The sequence below is a fragment of the Podarcis bocagei genome, assembly GCF_964188305.1.
Source record: "Podarcis bocagei genome assembly, chromosome: 17".
In the NCBI taxonomy this organism is placed as follows: domain Eukaryota; kingdom Metazoa; phylum Chordata; class Lepidosauria; order Squamata; family Lacertidae; genus Podarcis; species Podarcis bocagei.
The window spans coordinates 19,929,476-19,952,217 of record NC_138143.1 but is presented as its reverse complement, the minus strand read 5'-3'; the positions used below and the strand labels follow the sequence as shown (position 1 = coordinate 19,952,217).

Genomic DNA, 22,742 nt, shown 5'->3' with positions numbered 1-22,742 from the left:
ATATTTCTCCTTATAAAACGTCTAGTCCTGCTAGCGTAATTTGTGGATTACAGTAGCAGCAAGTGGTTTCTAGCTCACTACGGACCTCTTGTGGTGTCAAACTATTCTGCTCCTCAAATAGGTATTTCAGAAATGTTGCCCGTATGGCCTTATCAAGCTACACTGAATGCTGATATACAAAGGATCCCTGAAAAGATCCAGCAAACGTTATAGCCTTTGTTGTTGTTTTTGAGCAGGAGCTTCTGTCGTCTACACTCAGGTTGTTCCACACACTAACCCAGGGGTCGGCAAACTATGGCCCGGGGGCCGGATGCGGCCCACCGGGCTCGTAAATCCGGCCTGCGGACCCTGCCGCCAGCTCGGTCAGTCCCCGCGTTAAACCAGCGCAGTGCGGAGGCCTCGCCATGCGGGGACTGACTTCCACAACGCTGGTGTGGCTTCCGATTGGCTGCAGGAAGCTCCTGCAGCCAATCCAAAGCCACGGACACCTCTGGGTGATGCCCCTTCCTTCCCACTGAGGCAGCCATGTATGGCCAAGAGCAGAAAGGGAGGAAGCTGCAGCGGCAGGGAGACTGCTTCTGCTGCCCAGGCCAGCAGCATGGGCTCTGCACTCCGCAGACCCCTGGCAGAGGCAGAGGACGATGACGACGCTGCTGAAGATGAGGTGACGGTGGCGTGAGGGGCGGGTCCTTTCAGGAGAAGGTGGGTCTGGCCCCCCACAAGGTCTGAGGGACAGTGGACCGGCCCCCTCCTGAAAGGTTTGCTGACCCCTGCACTAACCGTTTCTCACTGCCTCCATTTCCATTTCTCACTGGAGGCAGTGAGAGGTTTTACTTTCTTGGGCTCCATGATCACAGCAGATGGTGACAGCAGTCCCAACATTAAAAAACGCCTGCTTCTTGGGAGAAAAGCGATGACAAACCTAGACAGCATCTTAAAAAGCAGAGACATCACCTTGCCAACTAAGGTCTGTATAGTTAAAGCTATGGTTTTCCCAGTAGTGATGTATGGAAGTGAGAGCTGGACCATAAAGAAGGCTGATCGCCGAAGAATTGATGCTTTTGAATTATGGTGCTGGAGGAGACTCTTGAGAGTCCCATGGACTGCAAGAAGATCAAACCTCTCCATTCTGAAGGAAATCAGCCCTGAGTGCTCCCTGGAAGGACAGATCCTGAAGCTGAGGCTCCAGTACTTTGGCCACCTCATGAGAAGAGAAGACTCCCTGGAAAAGACCCTGATGTTGGGAAAGATGGAGGGCACAAGGAGAAGGGGACGACAGAGGACGAGATGGTTGGATGGTGTTCTCGAAGTTACCAGCATGAGTTTGACCAAACTGCGGGAGGCAGTGGAAGACAGGAGTGCCTGGAGTGCTCTGGTCCATGGGGTCACGAAGAGTCAGACATGACTAAACGACTAAACAACATCCTTTGTTGCTTCACATTTTAGGGCAAACCCAGACAATGCCACTGAACCATTGTATCCCAGAGCTTCCTGCATGTTGTCTTCTTGTAGAGCCCAATTCAAAGTGCTGGTTTTGACCTATAAAGCCTTAAACAGCTCAGGACCACAATACCTTAAGGACCGCCTGTACCCATATGAACCTACCCGGACCCTGAGATCATCTTAGGAGGCCCTCCTTTGTGTGCCGTCTCCTTGAGGGGTCCGGAGAGTGGCAACACGAGAACAGGGCCTTCTCTACAGTGGCTCCCTGTCTGTGGAATGTTCTCCACAGGGAAGTTTGCCTGGCACCTTCATTATACACCTTTAGGCGACAGGCAAAAACATTCATTTTGGTTGATCTGTTTGACATCCTATGCCTTTTTTTTTTTTTTTAAAAAAGGGGGGTGTATTGGGTTGTTGTTTTTATTTTTATTATGTATTTTGTGATTTTATATCTTGATTTTATTCTGTGAACCACCGAAACCCCCGGGTATAGGGCAGTATATAAATTTAACAACTACAATAATAAGTTGGAAGGGACCGCAATGGTCATCTAGTCCAACCTTCTGCAGTGCAGGAATCTTTTTGCCCAATGTGAGGCTCAAACTCACAACCTTAAGATTAAGTGCTCTACCAACTGAGCTATTGAACTTTTAATTAAAAGCTTCCACTGGCAGCTTCTGGCAGTTGTTTTGCCTGTTAAACATGGCAATGGAATTCCTGAAGAACAGCCCCATTAAATTGCGAAGTGTGACCTATGTAAGCATTATAAACTTGTGCCTTTATCAGCCCGTGACCCTTTCTCCCCAGAAGCTATAAAGCAACAGACAAAAATAAAAATACAAGTTTTACCTGTTTGGGGCACTGTGTCATTGTACAAGGAGATGGCGCCACACACAGCAATTCTCCCAAATTTCTTCATCTGGCCCAGAGCAACAGTTGAAAACTGGCCTCCGACCTGTTCAGATAAAGACCGTTACAATGTGCCATGATGCAACGCATTGAAACAAACACTAAGGGGTTTCTGCTACAATTCCCAGCACATACTGTACATTTCCCAGTACTCTTTGGGGGAAACACATGACTGCTAAACTGGTGCAAGCATGCATTATTAAATGCATGGTGTGCATGTGGATTTGACCACAGTCTCTTTCTCTTTTCTCTCTCCATTCAGGCAGGCTGGCCACTTTTAATTTTTTTGGTGAGGGGAGGCAGGTCCCCCCCCCCCCCCGAAGCACTTTGCATGCATATCTGCTTAAATAAAACCAACTTCGGAGTTTGGACACTCTGACAGTTTTCTTTACTATTGAAAAACTACCCAGAAGGGGAGGAAGGTGGCTTTGTGTACTGGAAACCAAGCCATGGGTGGATCTACACATGGGGGGGGGGGGCGACTCTATAAATAAGTCAGAAATTAAATTGTTATAACAAAGGTGGGGGGAACCACACTGTAAAAAAATGTATAGAAAATGTTTTCTCTCTGGTGCCATCTAGTGGTGCATGTTTGTAAGGAATTCAAAACGTCCTTTGAATTCAACCGTTATGAGGAACGGTTGAAGGAGCTAGGTATGTTTACAGTCTGAACAAAAGGAGCTACAATTCCCAAACAGGAACTGCCTGTTAAACCATTTTAGGAATTGTACCTCTAGAGGTCTGGTAAAAACTCTTTACAAATGACAGTATCCAAGTGGTACAATACTGCTTTGAGCATATTCTGTGGATGGGGCCGAAGTTTTCAAACCGAAAAAATTTGCTGCAAGCAGTATCTCTGATTTCCAGGGAATTGAGCAGGTAAGGAACCAGGCCCCTGCAGTTATGCGTTGGGAAGATCAAACTGGCAAGTCAATGCAGGTGTTCAAATTATTCCGGGCAGGCTTGTTTTTACAAGGTAGGCTTCTCTGGTTCAGCACACAAATCTTAGCTCCAACTTGCCGCAGGTGTGTAAGTCACTGTGGCTTGCTCAGCACCAATCCCGCCTGACATGTATGATCTAGCTGAGATTCCTAGATTAGAGCAGGTTGGACTAGATGACCCTAGAATGACCCCTTTCCATCTCTAGAATTCATCGCATTGGGACAGGTTCAGGCTGTTGCTTGCCCAAAACCAAGGATGTTTAGCAGCTCCTTTGCTACAGCGAAGTCTGTGCACTGGCATAACCTTGCTCTAGCAAGGTTAGACCGAAAGCTTTTGACAACGTCCCACTCCAAACAAGCAAACAATACCAAAAAGCTTTTCTTCAATCAGGGGTGGAGTGTGCGGGGGTCCCAGGAGGCACAATTTTTAGGGGGTGTGTGAACCAGACGTCCCTATCCTGCCCTGCTTGTTTGCTAGGGGTATCTGTGACCCGGATCATGGCCTCACATCCGCATCCTCAGCCCCCTTGCTGACCGTGTGACGTTAACATATGAGAGTGCTGGAGGTGAAATAGTTAAACAGGTTACCCAATCAGAACCCAGGGGGGTGGAGTCAGAGAGACTATAAAACCAGCTCTGGGAGGGGCGAAGGGAGGAGTTCATTGGGAGTTGGGTGGTTGGTTGGAGTGGGAGTGAATGGGGATAGAGTCTGTGGGGAGGTTGAGTTAGTGTAGCGAAATAAGCTGAGTCAGGAACAGTTAGGAGCTGGGAAGACAAGTAAATATCTGAGAGGTGGTTTAGTGAGAGAGAGCAAGTAGCGGAAGTTTTAGGTCTGGATAGGCACCCCATGTTTGTAATTGACCGATACCGTTTATGAAACCACACGCTTGTTAAACTGCAATAAATAAACAGAAGTTTATGTTCCAATTTAACCCTGACTGGACTCAGTATTGTCCCAGGTAGGGCCTGGGTGGTGGCAGCGAGAAATAAAGTGGTGGCACAGGGATCAATAGATGGTGAAACGTCCGGGGACCCTGTGTGATCGCCACAGACTGCCAAGGGCCGCACTGACTGGCTGGGCTCATTCCGGTGCGAGTAGCTGGCACAGCGCAGCCCTGCTTGGCTCCAGCTGCAAGGGCTCAGCCATGGGCTCCATAAACCCTCCATGCCCCATGTGCCCACCTGGCGACACTGGCATTGACAGCTGGGGCAGTGGGTTCTGTTCACCCTCCACACCACACCCCAATGTGCATGCGCACACGCCGTAGGTGCCAGCAAACGGCGCAAACGTCTCCCGCATTTCAAGAGTTGGCGCTCCGTTTGAGCTTACGTTGTCGAAGTAGCAGTCATAGCCATCGGGCGAAGCTTTCTTCAGGGCCTCTTCCAGAGACCCCACTGTCTTATAGTTGAAGGCTTCATCATAGCCAATTTCTTTGAGGAAGGCCACTTTCTTGTCCGAACCTGCACAGCCAACCACTTTGCAACCCTGCAGGATAAAGAAAATAAGTTATATAATGCTTCCTCGCACTGCTCGTGCCGTTTCAAAACCATAGCTGCCGACCGTCCTTTATTTGGCGGGAAACTCCCTTATCCCAGCGCCGTGTCCCACTGCTGTCCCTTATTGATGATGTCCCTTAAATTTCCCGGTTTTCAAAGGAAGCAGCTCCTCTCCCTCCCTGCTGGCCAGGGAGGAAGGAGGCTCCAACTGTGCTGCTTGGCTGCCCGGCCCGCCCCCCTCCAGCCGCCTCTCACCAGCCTCGGCCCGCGGGAGCCCCTCCCCGCTGGGACTGACGGGAGCCTCGGGCCCTTCTGCCGCCATCCTTCTTGCGGCCGCCGAACTGAGCAGCTCTGCCTGGGACCTCCCCTCTGCCCACCGTTGCTCCCGCTAGGCCGTACTGCGGCTGCACCGCCAAAGGACCCAGAGGAGATGGACAGCCTGGCACGGCCTATGAATTGCGGAGGAGCCTTGAGAGGAGAGCGAGGGCAACCATAGAGAAAGCAGTTCAGAGAGAGGATGCAGAGGCGCGGGCAGGTGTTCCAAGGGCTAACCATAGAGGCGGAAAGTGGAGGAAGGACCGCAAGCGCTTCTCCCATAGATTTGTAGTGGTAGACAAGCATAGATGGTCTGATCTGCGGGTTTACTTCAGGTGCTATTCCCCCCCCCCCGCTTCCTCCTGCCCTGCCTGATGGAACTAAGAGCTGCAGATGGAGCACAAGAAAAAAGATACAGAACTGCAGCAGCATCTTCGTAACCTGGACTTCGTTTTGCACGAAAAGTGGTTGCTGCTTGTAGTTATTTAACTGCAGTGTTTCATCAGCTGGTGTCTTGAGCAGCAACCTCTGGAAATGAAGGGCTAAACACCGGCGCTGCTCTCCCAAATTATCTGGTCCCTTTTAACTTCGCATTTCAGCTGGTTGACTAAAATCCCTTATTTTGGCTGCTGATCCCTTATTTTTGAGGCTGCCGGTCCCTTATTTTCAAATCTGTAAGTTGACAGCTATGTTCAAAACCCATTTGTTTTTCACGCCATTCAGGAAACCATCACAACGCTACACGCTCAAAAGGAAACCGGACTGACAGCTTTCTTCCTGCCATTTCTCATCCATGCTCCTCTCTGGAGTGCTGCAGCGTCCTTAATTCTCCTGACTGCGCAAGCCGAACGAGCCCGTGCACGATAAAGAACTCTGCATCATCGTCACGGGCAAAGCATCAAGCTTTGTGACAACAAGCGAAAGGGCCAAAGGAGATTAACAAAAACTAAAGAATCTCGAGACACCGGGACAGAAGCCAAAGCGCCAGCGCTTTTGTCTCTTCAAGACAACCATGCCTGCAGAAAGAAAAACCCTCTCCTGCCATCGGAGCAAAGTGAACATTGCATGCCAATACACTTCTCCCATAGCAGCTGGCATGGTGGGGCAGAGATGCCAAGCCACCAGCCCAACCCTGGTGCCATTGGAGTTTATCTGGATGGGACGGGCAGGGGGTGCAAAGCAGCTGCAAGGTTCGGCAGCCTGTGGATACTGTGGCAGAGGCAACCCAGGACTTTTGCTGGAATATCCACACAGGCCTAAGGGCAGCCAAGCACACATGATGCCAGCCAAAATCCATAACCACCGCCATTTCTTGAAAACTATTCTTGTTTAGTCACGTTTCCCCTCAAACCAGCTTCCCTCCGGGGGGCTCCGCTAGGGGCACCTTGGAAGATGGCCGACAATACCATCTCTCCAGCTCACACGAGGTAATTAAGGGGCTGATATGGAAGTAAATCAGCCTCCCATTTTTCTTCCCGGTGTAAGGGAAGATGCAGCCTCATCCGCGGTTGCCCATAAATCAACCCCAATTTCGAAAGAAGGAGGGGGTGAGGGCACTGGACGGAAAACCCTCGAGCGAGCTTGAATCTCCCGGACGCTGTCTCCGAGTTCGACCCTAGTTGCATTTCTTAAGATGAAAAATTGGATATAATATTAATTACACATACTTCGAGCGAAGAAAAGGGTATGTTAGCTGCTAATTAAGCCTGCCACTGAGAAGTTAAGAGTGATGGATTGGACTGGAAAGGAGATGACATCAAAAAATAACATCTATGCCGGTATGTTGAAACGGAATGGAAAGGGGGGGGGGACTTTTTATTTTCTTATTACGATATTACCTAACAACCCCCCTCCTAGAAGAATCGTTAATATGACCTATAGCAAGTGAGATTGGAAAATAAACTGTGTGGAAATAAAAATATCAACTAAAGCCTTTGTTTTTTGAAATATCTGGAAAGAAAATAAAAGGCTCTCTTGTGACGCAGTTTTTAATCAGGATCCGCCATTATGAGACAGACTATGTTGCGAGATTAACAGTCATAGGGGGAGGCGAGCCATTACTCTGTTATCATGTTTGTATTCTAAGTTCGACTTGGCAATTCTTCCCTGGAAAGACTAATTTATGGTGCAACTTTATGAGCAAACGCCTAGATTTATGAGCAACTTTATGAGCAAATGCCTAGATTTTATTTCATCAGAACTGAGAAATATGGCGTCTGCCACCCGAGGAGGACTTTGGATCAGCATGTGAGGATTTATGACAAACAAAAGACTTACCAGCTTTAAAAAAAGGTAAAGCCTTACAAAGTTCACACAGAAGCATAATATTGCTTACTTTAACTCACCTGTGGAAACAACTCAGAGGCTATTAGGAAGAAAAAGGAAAACAACAAGAAGATTGAAAGATGGGACTGGTGAACACTAAAAGCAGCAGAAATATGAGATGATTGGACCCTACTGAACTCGAAGCATGGGAACCCCCAACAAAAATTTATAATTTGGCAAAATATTTGGACTTTATGATATGTATTGGTAAAATTTGGAATAATTAATGTGATATGATTGGATTGTTAAATGGAAAACTTAATAAAAATTATTATAAAAATTTCCTTTAAATTGAATTGGGGGGGGGCTGCAGGCACAGAGAAACCCGGCAAGGCGCATTGTGTCAAGACACACCCACCCCGTCTCTTCTCTGGTGCATACTCCAAAGGAAAAACGCAACTGGAAACACAGTGCAGGTAAGCGACATCACTAAGATGCTAAGATGCGCTAAGATGCTAATGTGTACCTAAGCCCACGACTTTGCACCATCACGCCAGCCGATATCTCACTTTTCTTAACACGCACAGACTTGGAGCCACTGTCAAACTGGCCTAACAAAGGTAGGCCCCAATTTCCACCTGGGTTCCACATCTGGATTCTGAATAATTCACAGGATGATTATTAAAGAGAGAAATGCTTCTCAGACTGTTCTACTTTGCAAGAAAGGAACGTGCACACACCTTTTTTAAGGTTCAGGGTGGATGGATCACAGTAAAGGTAAAGGTAAAGGTACCCCTGCCCGTACGGGCCCGTCATGTCCGACTCTAGGATTGTGCGCCCATCTCACTTAAGAGGCCGGGGGCCAGCGCTGTCTGGAGACACTTCCGGGTCACGTGGCCAGCGTGACAAAGCTGCTCTGGCGAGCTGGCACCAGCGCAGCACACGGAAACGCCGTTTACCTTCCCGCTATAAAGCGGTACCTATTTATCTACTTTCACTTAGGGGTGCTTTCGAGCTGCTAGGTGGGCAGGAGCTGGGACCGAAAGATGGGAGCTCACCCCGCCGCGGGGATTCAAACCGCAACCATATGATCGGCAAGTCCTAGGCACTGAGGTTTTACCCACAGCGCCACCCGCGTCCGTCAGCGCCACCCGCGTCCCTCATGGATCACAGTAGTTTTGTCCTAATCTCTCTCTCTCACACACACACACGTACATTCTTGTCCCATTCCCCATCAAATCAAGCAGTGCAGAGATGTAATAATAATAATAATAATAAATTTTTATTTGTACCCTGCCCTTCCCGGTTCAGAAAACCGGGCTCAGGACGGCTAAGAACAAATTTAAAACACTTAAATTGAGGCAACCAAAAATAGCATAAAATACAGTATAAAACGTGAATAACAATAAATTCAGAATTCAAAAATCAGTTTAGGGGGGAAATCCATCCAATAAACATTAGATGATCACCAGGGCTAGCTGGCTAAATTAGTCCTATTTGGGCCAGCGAGGAGACCAGGGGAGAATTAGCTGTGGGATCCCAGAGCGGGTAGTCTTCATAAAAAGGGGAAGGGAGGGAAGGAAGGGGAATAAAAGATCAGGCAAAGTCCAAATTGAAAGCCAGGCGGAATAGCTCTGTCTTACAGGCCCTGCAGAAGGAAGTTAAATCCTGCAGGGCCCTGGTCTCATGGGCAGGGACGCGGACTTATAAAAAATATTGGGGGGGCCCGGGAAAGCTCATGAATAATAAATAAGCTCATGAATATGCAAATAAAGTGGCTCCGGCCCTAAATAGGGCAAGCCACGCCCCCCCAGCCAGCCGATTGGCTGGCTGGGAGGTGTGGCCAGTCGGGATTCCCCTGTTCTCGCGGGATTTCCGGCAGTGCCTTGGCAGTGGCGGTGGTGCTGCGAAGCAGCGAGGCAGGAGCCCCCGCCCCCGGGGATTCCCTAATCTCGCGGGGGACGGCCGGGGCTCTCCGATTAGGGCGCGCGGCTGGCTGGCTGGCGAAGGAGCAGGTGGGGAGGAGGCGGGGGACGGCGGCGGCGCTCTGCTGGAAGGGCGCCCGAGATTATTGGGGGGGCTGAGCCCCCCCCAAAATTTTTTTGAGGGGGCTCGAGCCCCCTCAGGCCCCATGGAGTCGGCGCCTATGCTCATGGGACAGAGCCTTCCACCAGGTCGGAGTCATCACTGAGAAGGCCCTGGCCCTGGTGGAAGATAATCTGACGCCCTTAGGGCCCGGGACCTCTAAACTATGATTATTCATGGACCTTAAGGTCCTCTGCAGGGCATATCAGGAGAGGCAGTATGTACTGCCTGGGACACTTCTTCCAAGTCCCCCTGCCCTTTCTGCTCTGGGCCCATAATACCAACTTGTTTTTCCGCGACCGCTTACCTTTATTTTAGCGATCTGCCCGGCCACACTCCCCACAGCCCCAGCTGCAGCATTGATCAGGACGGTATCTCCAGGTTTCATCTGACAGATCTCAAGCAGGCCAAAGTAGGCAGTGAGCCTGGGAGGGAAAAAGGGGAGGGAGGCAGGAAAAGTTAGCTTGTCAAGGATGTCGAAGGGAGCACGGCGTCCTTCTCACGCCAACCTCCCTGAGCTGCTTTGCGAGGCTGGTACCACTCTGGCAGTGGCAAGGGTTGGGCTGGCATTCAGTGGGCTCCCTTTGCCCTCTATATCTCCCCGGTGCACACAGATGCCCCGGGTGCCATAAAAAAGTTCTGCCACTAGGAGGCAGAAGAGCCGCTGGCCATGGAGGCCGAGCTGCCATGCAGCACCTGGTAAAGGTAAAGGACCCCTGGATGGTTAAGTCCAGTCAAAGGCAACTATGGGGTTGTGGCGCTCATCTCGCTTTCAGGCCGAGGGAGCCGGTGTTTGTCCACAGACAGCTTTCCGGGTCATGTGGCCAGCAGGACTAAACCGCTTCAGGCGCAATGGAACACCGTGACAGAAACCAGAGCACACTGAATTGCCATTTACCTTCCCGCTGCAGTGGTACCTATTTATCTTCTTGCACTGGTGTGCTTTCAAACTGCTAGGTTGGCAGCAGCTGGGACAGAGCAATGGGAGCTCACTCTGTTGCAGGGATTCGAATAACCGACCTTCCAATCGGCAAGCACAAGAGGTTCAGTGGGTTACGCCGGAGCGCTGCCCACAGTACCTAGATGTCGCATGTGACATTGCACACCCCCCCCCCAGTCTCCCTACCAAGTCGGCGCACCTGCAACCAAGTGATGGTCTGGGCTCTACTTTCCATTGGCTCAGACTGTTCCAGCTGTTGACCTCCGTGCCTTCTGTCCTCCGAAAACCAATGGGCACCAGCCACCGCTGCCCCCCATCTAAGGGTTCTTTGAAGGCCTCCCCCCAATCAGAGACAGTGCCCCCGGGAGAGGCATTCTGCCTACGCCCAGGATTTTTGTTGGGGGGGGGGGACGGGCAGTAGAATTCTGGAATCTACCTGTATATAAAAGGGCTTAGCCCGAGGTTTGAGTTAGTTGTTTATGGGGAGTTGGTTGGTTTTAGTGGGTTGGTTAGTTGGTTGGTTGGGAAAGGCAGTTGGAAACAGAGAGACAATTAGGGCAGTGGGTTCTTGAGTGAGGAGAGGTAGAAGAGATAGAGAGAGGAAAATTAAGACTAAGAAAGTAAAGAGTAACAACGTTTGGAATGCCGTTAAAGTTTGTGTCTGCAATAAACTACACTTTTCTTTGTTAACTTAAGAACCTGACTGAGACTAAGTGATTCACAGGGGAGGACCTGGTTGGTGGCAGCGGATTAGTGGTGTACGGGTCAATAGTCTGTGAGACAACCGGGGGCGCTGTACGAACGCCACACAGAGCATTTTTAAAAAAATCATGGGTAAATACAGTGGGGGACGTGGTTGGCGCTGTGGGTTAAACCACAGAGCCTAGGACTTGTCGATCAGAGGGTCGGCGGTTCGAATCCCCGCAACGGGGTGAGCTCCCATTGCTCGGTCCCTGCTCCTGCCAACCTAGCAGTTCGAAAGCACGTCAAAGTGCAAGTAGATAAATAGGTACTGCTCCGGTGGGAAGGTAAACAGTGTTTCCGTGCGCTGCTGTGGTTCGCCAGAAGCGGCTTAGAAATGCTGGCCACATGACCCGGAAGCTCCCTCGGCCTATAAAGCGAGATGAGCGCCGCAACCCCAGAGTCGGCCACGACTGGACCTAAAGGTCAGGGGCCCCTTTACCTTTAAATACAGCAGTACCTCAGGTTACAGACACTTCAGGTTACAGACTCCGCTAACCCAGAAATAGTACCTTGGGTTAAGAACTTTGCTTCAGGATGAGAACAGAAATCGTTTTCCGGTGGCACGGCAGCAGCAGGAGGCCCCATTAGCTAAAGTGGTACCTCAGGTTAAGAACAGTTTCGGGTTAAGAACGGACCTCCAGAACGAATTAAGTTCTTAACCCGAGGTACCACTGTATATCCATAAAAAGGGGACATTATGGGGGGCAGGCTTGGGTCGTGGGGGTGGAACCTCCGTTAATTGAGCGCTTTCAATGCTTTTCAATGGCTTTTGTGGATCTGGAGGGGGGAGAGCTACACAACCGGCTACACAACCACGTCTATGCCTTCTCACATTTTGCACAAGCGCCATGATGCGTCAGTGCCCAAAAGGGAGTGGAAGCCACACACTTGAAGCTCATCCCCAAAGCTTCTGAGCCACTTCCAAGGCTACTCACCCAGGCATGCCAATAGCTCCCAGAGCCAAAGATCGGGGCAGTTTTTCCGGCCAGTTAGGTAGCATAGGAAACAGCTCTTTGCTTGTGGAGATGAAGTGAGTTGTCCAGCCTGCTCTCGCTAGGGCGAAGGAACCCACAGGGAACGTGGGGCACTTGCTTTCCAGAACTCTATATATATATTTATGTTTTTAAAAAAAAAAGCACAGTTGCATCAGCAAAACTGCTCTGCGTACAGCAAAGTGAAAGCAGATTTTGTCATTTATATCTAAACAGGTATCAAGCAGCTGCAACAATTTACTGTGCAGAGAGAGGTACCAGAGTGGATTTTTTTGCATAGAATCGGCAGCATGCTCTCCAAAGATGGGACACAGGTTACACTGATGAGGGTGCCCCGTCTGCTCTACAGACTTAATGCAGTGCCGTACCATAGTCACAGCTTCTGCCAAAGAATCGTGGGAACTGTAGTTAGTTAAGAGTGCTGAGGGTTATTAGCTGAGAGTTCTTCCCTCCACAGAGCTACAATTCCCGGAGAGGTTTAACCATCACTTCCTCTTCCCAAAATTATTTAGGGGAAGTCACATACAATACAGACAGGGCTCCTGACACTATAGCTCAGCACTATAGCTATGCCCAGATTCAAATCCTCCCATCCCCAGCTATGACTGAGAAAGACTGTCTGAAGCTCTGGGGAGCTGCCACTAATGGGTGTGGACTGTACTCAGATACAGGAACCATTGGTTTAAGGCAGGAAGCTGCCTACGTTTCTAATATCAATCACCACAAATCTACTAAAACACAGTGCTTTTTTCTAAAAAAAATAAATGTTTAGGGGTACTCTCATTTTGACTCAAGAAAATCACCATTTTATAATTCAAAGCGGGGAAAATAAATACAGTAAATGGACAAAAGTACAAAGATTCACAATATGTTTAGGGGTATGCATCCCCCCAGAAAAAAGCACTGCTAAAATATAATGTGTTCGCTGAAATCTTAATTCTGTTTCCAGTCTGTTTCTCTCCCTCTCTCACACGCACGCATGCTTGTTTAAAGAACTCCACCTTAAACATTTGCAAAGTGCAAAAGATATGCTAGAACTACATTATATTAACTAAGACTCAATGATGGCAGCAGCAACACAGCTAGCAACATCAGGAAAATCTTTTCACAAACACAGATATATATTGATGGAGGACCTTACTTTGCAACTTGGGATCCTAACATTGTATCCCCTTCCTTCAGATGAATCCTGCTGTATGGTCTGTAGAGAACAAAACAAAACACACCAACAAGACGGGCTTGTCAGAGAATGCCTTTGCTGGTATTCTGCTCTGGTCAGACCTCACCTGGAGTACTGTGTCCAGTTCTGGGCACCACAGTTCAAGAAGGACACTGACAAACTGGAACATGTCCAGAGGAGGGCAAAATGGTCAAAGGCCTGGAAACGATGCCTTATGAGGAACGGCTAAGGGAGCTGGGCATGTTTAGCCTGGAGAAGAGGAGGTTAAGGGGTGATATGATAGCCATGTTCAAATATATAAAAGGATGTCACATAGAGGAGGGAGAAAGGTTGTTTTCTGTTGCTCCAGAGAAGCGGACACGGAGCAATGGATCCAAACTACAAGAAAGAAGATTCCACCTAAACATTAGGAAGAACTTCCTGACAGTAAGAGCTGTTCGACAGTGGAATTTGCTGCCAAGGAGTGTGGTGGAGTCTCCTTCTTTGGAGGTCTTTAAGCAGAGGTTTGACAACCATATGTCAGGAGTGCTCTGATGGTGTTTCCTGCTTGGCAGGGGGTTGGACTCGATGGCCCTTGTGGTCTCTTCCAACTCTATGATTCTATGATTGGGAGCAATTTGCACCGACATTTGGGATTCAAACCCAGAACCAGCCTTTTACTATGCGTCTTGTTTTTTGCCTTTATAAACTTTTGATAACCACGGCTGCTTCAAAACACAAGAGCGTGCAACAAGAGGCATGCTATCCAAGTCAATGTTTTCGTTATGGTGTACAGCTCGGAGTTTGCCAACTGCCCAGAGCAATGGCCTGGCCTGCTCCTGCGCGGTCAACAACCACCTGGAGAGCAGAACTACAGAACAACTCATAGATGAATTTTACACAGTCTGTATATAAACGTTCTAAACTACCAGCATTTGCAGAGAGAAGTTGCTATTAAAGGCACTGGTAAGAATTGGTAAGATTAACAACCCTACTTATGGCAAAAGCAACAGAAACGAAATGCTAATGGCAATATAATGCATGGGTGATCAAGACCACACAGAGGACAGAATAAGCTGTTAACAATGGGCGGTCAGTCTACAATTTTTCATGAGGAACTTTCTCTATAGTGTTTGAAATTTCATAAAATTGCCTGTTGACGTTCTTCAAAAGCGTGTCATAATATAGCGAAGTAGGTTCAGCTACTTCCTGGTCATGGCCTCAGAATTTGAAAGTATATTTTTATCTTATATTTTTAATGACAAATTGCTCATAGGAGAATTCCGTACAGGGATTTCAAATCCTGAAGTCGTAGGCTGTGGTGACAGACTTATCCTCTGGAAGCTTACACCAATTTACTGTTAAAACTCTGCTACAGAATAAGCTCTCAAGGGAAGACAAAAGCTGCGCTCCAACACAATGCTCAACCACAGATTCAGCTATTCTTCGGCTCACACTCTCAGTTTCCTCTTTCCTCACGGCCGTAAAGAAATTAGAAACTTCTGCTTTCGAATAACTGTGGTTTGCTGCGATGCCTGAAACCTTGTCTGTAGTTATTTGTTATGTATGGTTAGTGGAAATGAGCCAAATTTGTTAACTATGGTTTGGAGTTGGCTTGGTTCCACTAACTATAGCTAAGACTACATAGCTACATCTTGTTGGAGTTTTGGCAAGTTTTGCAAACTTTCAAAACCGAAGTGAAAGATTCTGAACTCTTCTTGATGGCCCCAGTGACAAAGGAACATGCGAGAGCCTAAGGTTTGCTGTGGGCTCATTCACATCATGCGAAACTATGGTTTTGTCTTGCATCCAAATTGGCCCAGAGTTAACATTTAGTAGGGAAATCTAGGCAAGAGGTATAGCCAAGCTGTACTGCAGTTTCAGGGTTATACTTCAACGGGTAAGTCCAACAAAAAGAACAATACCTCATATATGGGTCAAGACTGAGGAACACAGTTTCAAGCAGCACCTCTGAAATACAGAATATGATAAAGTAGATTAATGGACAAACTTGACCATAGATCGGAGACAATCTTAAGTCTCTTAAATTCGTTAAAAAATAGTCACCATGGGAAGGGAGAACCAGATATTTGAAAGGGCATTTGAAAGGCATCAGACTGGGATCCAAGACATGTTTACTCAGTAGTAAGTCTTACTAAGTTCGAATCGTAGAGTTGGAAGGGGACCAAGCGGTCATAGAATAGAATCATAGAATCATATAGTTGGAAGAGACCACAAGGGCCATTGAGTCCAACCCCCTGCCAAGCAGGAAACACCATCAGAGCACTCCTGACATATGGTTGTCAAGCCTCTGCTTAAAGACCTCCAAAGTAGACTCCACCACACTCCTTGGCAGCAAATTCCACTGTCGAACAGCTCTTGCTGTCAGGAAGTTCTTCCTAATGTTTAGGTGGAATCTTCTTTCTTGTAGTTTGGATCCATTGCTCCGTGTCCGCTTCTCTGGAGCAGCAGAAAACAACCTTTCTCCCTCCTCTATGTGACATCCTTTTATATATTTGAACATGGCTATCATATCACCCCTTAACCTCCTCTTCTCCAGGCTAAACATGCCCAGCTCCCTTAGCCGTTCCTCATAAGGCATCGTTTCCAGGCCAGGTCATCTAGTCCAACCCTCTTCAATGCAGGAATCACAACGAAAGAAACCCTATCCAGTGGTGTAGCATAGGGAGCACAGAGGCGGTTGCCCCGGTTGCAAAATGATTAGGGGTGCATAATTTCAAAACCCGGTGCTGCCTGAATACAGCTGCACGCTTCTGTCACTGTACGCCGTTGAAAAGAAGCTTTTCCATGCAAACCAGCAAGTGACCCCTCCAGACAATGACTCTTCTTTCCCTATCTCTGCAGCTGCAAACTCCTGGGTGACGTGGATGTCATTAGGCGTTGAATGTGCATGCGTACTCCACCCATTTCCCTCCCTTCCAACCGCTCCATGTGGCCCCGGGCACTGTCAACCCAAGCTACACCACTGTCCCTATCCAACCTCTGTTTAAAAACCTCCAGTGAATGAGAGAGTCTACCACCTTCTGAGACAGTTCATTCCATTATCCAACAACTCTTGACCTGTCCTGTTCTCCGGAGCAGCAGAATACAAGCTTCCTCCACCTCCCTTGGAATCAAATGCAATGAAAATCATTTCTTCTTAGCAAATGTTCAACATGCATCCTATTGAGATTCATGTTCTGATGGTGGGCCAAAATGACGAGTCAGTGGATTCACCCCTTCAGTTTATTCACATAAAACTTTGTGAGTACGAAGGCAAAAATCCCTTTTACCTCCATCCTTCAGTGCCGGCAGTTCCACCTCTTTCAGTTCAAAATCACTGTGCTTAGGAAATCCCTCAAAGTGCTTCTTCAAGATCCAAATCTTTGCACGCACCATCTTTCACGTCCTGAGTGATCAAATAAGATTATACAAAGTTATAAACCATTAGAGGAATTGCCAGAGTGCTGGTCTCCGCACTCTTCGATTGCTGAAGCAAAAGTTTGTGTGTCTCCCCAGCCCCACATTAAAACTGGGAACACACTTCTGTGATTTATTTCCTTAATCAGCTCCCTGAACCACAGGCTGGTGGGTATCCTCCTTGCAATTCCAGGATACCCCAACTAACATTATTTTCTTGCAACCTGCTCTCTTCCTTCCTTTGGATGAAAGCATTGCATCTTTCAGATTTCATCATGCCTATCAGCTGTATAGGGACACAGGTGGAGCTGTGGGTTAAACCACAGAGCCTAGGACTAGCTGATCAGAAGGTCGGCGGTTCAAATCCCCGCGACGGGGTGAGCTCCCGTTGCTCAGTCCCTGCTCCTGCCCACCTAGCCGTTCGAAAGCACGTCAAAGTGCAAGTAGATAAATAGGTACCACTCCGGCAGGAAGGTAAACGGCGTTTCTGTGCGCTACTCTGGTTTGCCAGAAGTGGCTTAGTCATGCTGGCCACATGACCCAGAAGCTGTACGCCGGCTCCCTTGGCCAATAAAGCGAGATGAGCACCGCAACGCCAGAGTCGGTCACGACTGGACCTAATGGTCAGGGTCCCTTTACCTTTTACTATCAGCTGTATAGCACAGCTGACAGAATCCCAATGCACCCTTCCTTTCTTTTGGGTAAAGGACTGTGGAAGAGAGCTGCATTGACATGGCAGATTAGTCCATTTCCCCAACATTTCCCTAACGGTTAATTTCCACATTATACTTCAGCTTTCACATGATGTGAAATCCAGTTCCAGAAATATAGCAGAATCTGGAACAAAGTTAGGACTCCTTTCTGTGTCGGTTGCAAATGGGTGCTTTTTGACGTAACGACACAGAAACAAGCACTAATCCTTGCTCTAGATTTTGCTATATTTCTGGAAGCAGATTTTCACATCATGTGAAAGGGCCAAATGTAATGTAGAAGTTAGAGAAAAGTCAGGAAATTGAGACAAATTGCCATGCGAGTACAACCTTGGTTTCCAATCACTGCCACTAGATTTTGTTTCGTATACCTGCTTAAAGTCTCCTTAGTCAGCCCCTCCAAGTCACTCCCTTTTAAAGATTTAAACATGGCACTGAAATGTGTAACTAAAGGGTAGGTTTGCACACAATGATTTGTCAATCTCTCTGCCCTTTTCTTCTGTCACACTGCAAGGAGATTGCTTCGTAACCGGAGCAGTTATGAAACCACCACTCTGTGTGAAAGGGCATTTCACTGTGTATGATCAACACAAGCTTCGTGCCTTCTCCTAGCGATTCGCTCCTGAATGGGAACATTACCTTTCGCAAGTTTTCTTTTGTATTATTACCAAAGTTGCTGACACACCCTGAACGTTAGCATATTGAAACTTGTGGGAAACTGCAACAAGATGTGGTAGATTAGTTTCGGACAGAGGTGGGGTATCTGCTCTTCCAGATATCGCTAGAAGTCCCATGAGTCCTAGAGCCAGCATGACCAATGGACAAGGATGGTGAAAATCCAACACCTGGAGGATCACAGGTTCCCCGGGTGGTGAAAGTCCAACATCTGGAAGACCACAAGTTCTGCATCTCTGGACTAGACCAGCGCTATAGCAATAATTATCATACAATCATAGAATTGTAGAGACGGAAGTAGGGTTGCCATATATTGAAGAGCAAAAAAGGGCAGCTCAAGCCGCTACCAGCCTGAGTCAGGGAAAGAGGCACGTGGGGCTGCCACAACAATGCCCGTGTGCCTCTTTCCCCAGCTCAGGCTGGCAGCAGCATGCAGATCAGCCAGAGCAGAGGCAGGACCCCAGCCCCTGATATTCGCTGCAAAGGCCTTGCTCTGCTGTGCTGCTTCTGGGGCACAGCGCCCTCCCAAGCAAGTGTGCGCCCCCCAACATTTCCTTTCAACTGCAAAAAATCTACCCATATGTGCATGTTAGGGCCCCCCAAAAGAGGAGAATGTCTAGTTTTCCTGGATGTATGGGAACCCAATAATAATAATAATAATAATAATAATAATAATAATAATAATAATAATAATAATTTATTTATACCCCGCCCTTCCCGGTTTAAAAACCAGGCTCAGGGCGGCTAACAGCAAATATAAAACACTGATTAAAATATGACTTAAAAACAGCATAAAATAGAACATAAAATGCAGAATCAGTATCAATAGAATTCAAAAATTCAGGGGTCATTTGGGGGGGGGGAGGGGAAAAAACCAGTCAGTAGACATCAAATGATCACCAGGGCTAACTGGCCAAGTTGGTCCTACTAGGGCCAGCAAGGAGACCAGGGAAGAATTTAAATGTGGGGTCCCAGAAACGGTTTCTTCATAGAAGAGCAAAGGGAAAAGGCAATAGAGGATCAGGCTAATTCAAATTGAAGGCCCTGCGGAAGGAGATCAAATCCTGAAGGGCCCTAGTCTCGTGGGACAGTGCATTCCACCAGGTCGGAGCCGCCACTGAAAAGGCCCTGGCCCTGGTGGATAGTCTGGCTACCTTAGGGCCCGGGACCTTTAAGCTATTATTCTTCATGGACCTTGGGGTCCTCTGCAGGACATACCATTTCCTAATGGAAGTGACCCTCAGTATCCTCTAGTGTAATGCAGGAATATCCAGCTCTCCCATTCAGTGGCGTAGCGTGGGGGGTGCAGGGGGGCCGGGCGCACCGGGCGCAACATCTGGGGGTTAGGGTTAGGGGGTGCAAATCCACGGGTTAGGGGGCGCAAATTACTTGCCTTGCCCCGGGTGCTGACAACCCACGCTACGCCACTGCTCCCATTACAGAGATCAAACCTGCAACCTTGGCTTTATCAGCACCATGTTGTAACCAACTGAGCTTGGGTTGCTCAGGTTTTTTTGGGGGGGGGATTATTCTCTATCAACTAATGAGAAAAGACTGTCAGCAAATGGCCAGGTACAAAAGCTAATTTCCTTGTTAGATAAAAGATATGGATGCACATTGTATGGGCAAAGGGCTGCAGCTTGGCATCCGTTTCGCATGAAAAAGGTCCCAAGTACAACTCCCAGAATCCTCAGCGAGGGCGTACCTTAAACCCTAGACAAAGGCAGGTGTTGCCCACCTCAATTTGTTAATCTCTCTAGCTTATCTTCTGTCAAGAGCTTGCTTTGCTTTAATAATCAGAAGAATTATGAAACCACCACTCCCTCGAGGTGAAAGAGTATGAGCAACAAAAGCTCGATCATACATTCTCCTGGTGATTCATTCCTAAATGGAATGTTACGTTTTGCAAGTTTTTTCTTGCATTATGTCAAAGCTACTGACATCCTAGGCGTTAATGTACAAGATGCAATTTACGAGGAAAACACAAGAAGTTGTGATAGATTTGGACAGGGATCGTGGAATATACTCGGAGCCCTGTAGTGATTTCATGCTCTTTATTGCAGCTTGTACGCGGGTGGCGCTGTGGGTTAAACCACAGAGCCTAGGACTTGCCGATCAGAAGGTCGGCGGTTCGAATCCCCGCGACAGGGTGAGCTCCCGTTGCTCGGTCCCAGCTCTTGCCAACCTAGAAGTTCGAAAGCACCTCAAAGTGCAAGTAGATAAATAGGTACCGCTCTGGCGGGAAGGTGAACGGCGTTTCTGTGCGCTGCTCTGCTTCACCAGAAGCGGCTTAGTCATGCTGGCCACATAACCCAGAAGCGGTACGCCAGCTCCCTCGGCCAATAAAGTGAGATGAGCGCCGCAAACCCAGAGTCAGTCACGAGTGGACCTAATGGTCAGGGGTCCCTTTACCTTTACTGTAGCTTGTAAAACAGTGATTGAATTGCCCCCCGAACCTAACATAAAGGTTTTCATAATCATATAATAAGAAAAACGCTTATAAAAGTTTGGAATAAATATAAAGACTTTTTAGAACCAAAAACACCATGGTGGCTCTCGCCGGTGGAAGCATCAGCAATAAAACCACTTAGTAAGGGAGGAAAATGGCCGACATATAGAGGATTATTAATTGAGGTGGGAAAACGGTTAAGGTAGAAAGGATATGAGGAACTGAAGACCTTTTTACAAAGTTGGTTGCATCAGAGACAATTAAATGAACAGTTTAAGGAAGCCAGTAAGAAAGGTTTTAGTTATACAGTTTCAAACTTTCAAAAAGAGATAGTCGAGAGTGACACGAAATTACTTTTAAAAAGTACAATTTCCTACTTTATGGGGAAACGTTAGTTGAAATGGTAAAGTCAGCACAAATAAAGTGGGCTCAGGATTTAAGTCATAATATACAACTTGAAGATTGGGAAAAGATGTGGAAGGTGAACCTAAAATTTACAGATTGTATCTTATTGAAAGAGAATTATATGAAAATGATGTATAGATGGTATATAACACCAGAGAAAGTGGTCAAAATGTATAAAAAGGCATCAAAAACCTGTTGGAAATGTAAAGAAAAAGATGGGACATTCTATCATATGTGGTGGGAATGCAAAACGATTAGAAATTATTGGGAAATGATGGGATATTGGGGGGAAATGTTTAAAAAGACCTTTGTTAAGAAACAGAAGCATTCCTTCTATGAATTTTAGACCAAAATGTAAAAAAAGAAAATTGGAAATTATTTATGTATGCAACAACAGCGGCAAGAATTATATTAGCCTGAACTTGGAAGACAGAAGAAATACCAACGAAAGAACAATGGCAAGGGAAACTTATGGAATATGCAGAACTGGCAAAACTAACAGAAAAGTTACATGAAAAGGACAACAAAGACTTTAAAAGAGAATGGGAACCATTTACAACATATATGAAGAGGCAACATAAAGAAATGGACTCATTGGCAGGGTTTGAATAAACAAACATAGTTGTATATAAAAAAAAGTAAGACTATATGTATTGAGAAAATTTTGGGGAAACAATACTCAGGGTGAACAATATGGAAATAAAACAGGAGTATGGGGGAAGTCCAGGGGAGGAGGGTCGAAATATGAAAAATTGTTAAAAGATATATTCAAAATAAAAAAATTCCTTCCAGTAGCACCTTAAAGACCAACTAAGTTAGTTCTTGGTATGAGCTTTCGTGTGCATGCACACTTCTTCAGATACACATCTGTAAAGATATATTGTTAGAAGAAGTATACATGGAAAAATCAATAAAAATTATTTTTTTAAAAAAAGAATTGCCCCCTCCAAAAGCCTCAGGCTTTTATTTACATTATATTTACATACATTTACATTATTTACACAATGAGTCCCGTCTGATTGGCTGAGTCTGCTTCCCTCCTGGATCCTGATTGGTCTTTTCCTGCAGGCCAATCAGTTGTTGCATTCTAGGATCCTACTTGCCTATTGTTCTAGGATCCAAGCTTAGTACATAACAAAGCCTAGTGTCCAGAACTTTTTACGTTCCGCCTGAATGGATCACTGAATCAAAGACAAGGAAAAGATAAGCTACAAAAGAAGCCAGGAAAGCATTATAGCGACGGATCAATTAACCCAATAGTTGTCAATGGTTAAGGAAGGACTGTGCTCGACTGACAGATGTTATCAACACTCCTCCTCCCCCTACAAAAATAAAAATAAACTTGGATGAATGGACCAAAAAGATTCTCTCTTTCTGCTTACAGAGAAGACCCAGAACATACTAACCATTTCAAAACACCAAACAGAAACGGGTAACTTTGAGAAGGTCAGCAATTCATCATTCCCAGAAAGCCTTCAAACCAAGCCTCTTTTTGCATTACAAAACCTGAACTTTGGACTACACTGAGTACTTGTTAAAAAATTAGAAGATTTAAAATGGTCTGCATACTGCAACACCCTGGTTCAAATTTCCCATTCCGCTTCCTCTCTGCTCCCTGCTATCAGTTACTAACCTGTGTGGCCGTTTGACAAGTCTGCCTTGCAGCCGAGAAAACCAGCTTTGCTTCTGGCACACTACCGAGTTTGGAGAGGAGGTTGGGTGTGTGCAAGCATTTATATACAGTACTCTGGGTTGCCGCCTGCTGTCCCTCTGCAACACTACAAGTCAACACT

The 22,742-nt window shown here is 47.0% G+C and overlaps 1 protein-coding gene across 1 annotated transcript in view; it reads right to left on the bottom strand.

The window, feature by feature from the left end:
- The window catches only part of PTGR1 (prostaglandin reductase 1), a 27,501-nt gene extending 4,759 nt beyond the window's left edge, over nucleotides 1-22,742 (bottom strand). Inside the window, exons 1-8 of the mRNA XM_081176860.1 lie at nucleotides 22,583-22,742; nucleotides 16,584-16,699; nucleotides 15,216-15,261; nucleotides 13,273-13,332; nucleotides 12,075-12,242; nucleotides 9,763-9,880; nucleotides 4,624-4,779; nucleotides 2,293-2,398 (exon numbers count right to left, since the gene is read on the bottom strand). Of these exons, the coding sequence (XP_081032986.1) occupies nucleotides 2,293-2,398; nucleotides 4,624-4,779; nucleotides 9,763-9,880; nucleotides 12,075-12,242; nucleotides 13,273-13,332; nucleotides 15,216-15,261; nucleotides 16,584-16,689 (760 nt within the window). The 5' untranslated portion in view covers nucleotides 16,690-16,699; nucleotides 22,583-22,742. The remainder of the gene's footprint in view (nucleotides 1-2,292; nucleotides 2,399-4,623; nucleotides 4,780-9,762; nucleotides 9,881-12,074; nucleotides 12,243-13,272; nucleotides 13,333-15,215; nucleotides 15,262-16,583; nucleotides 16,700-22,582) is intronic.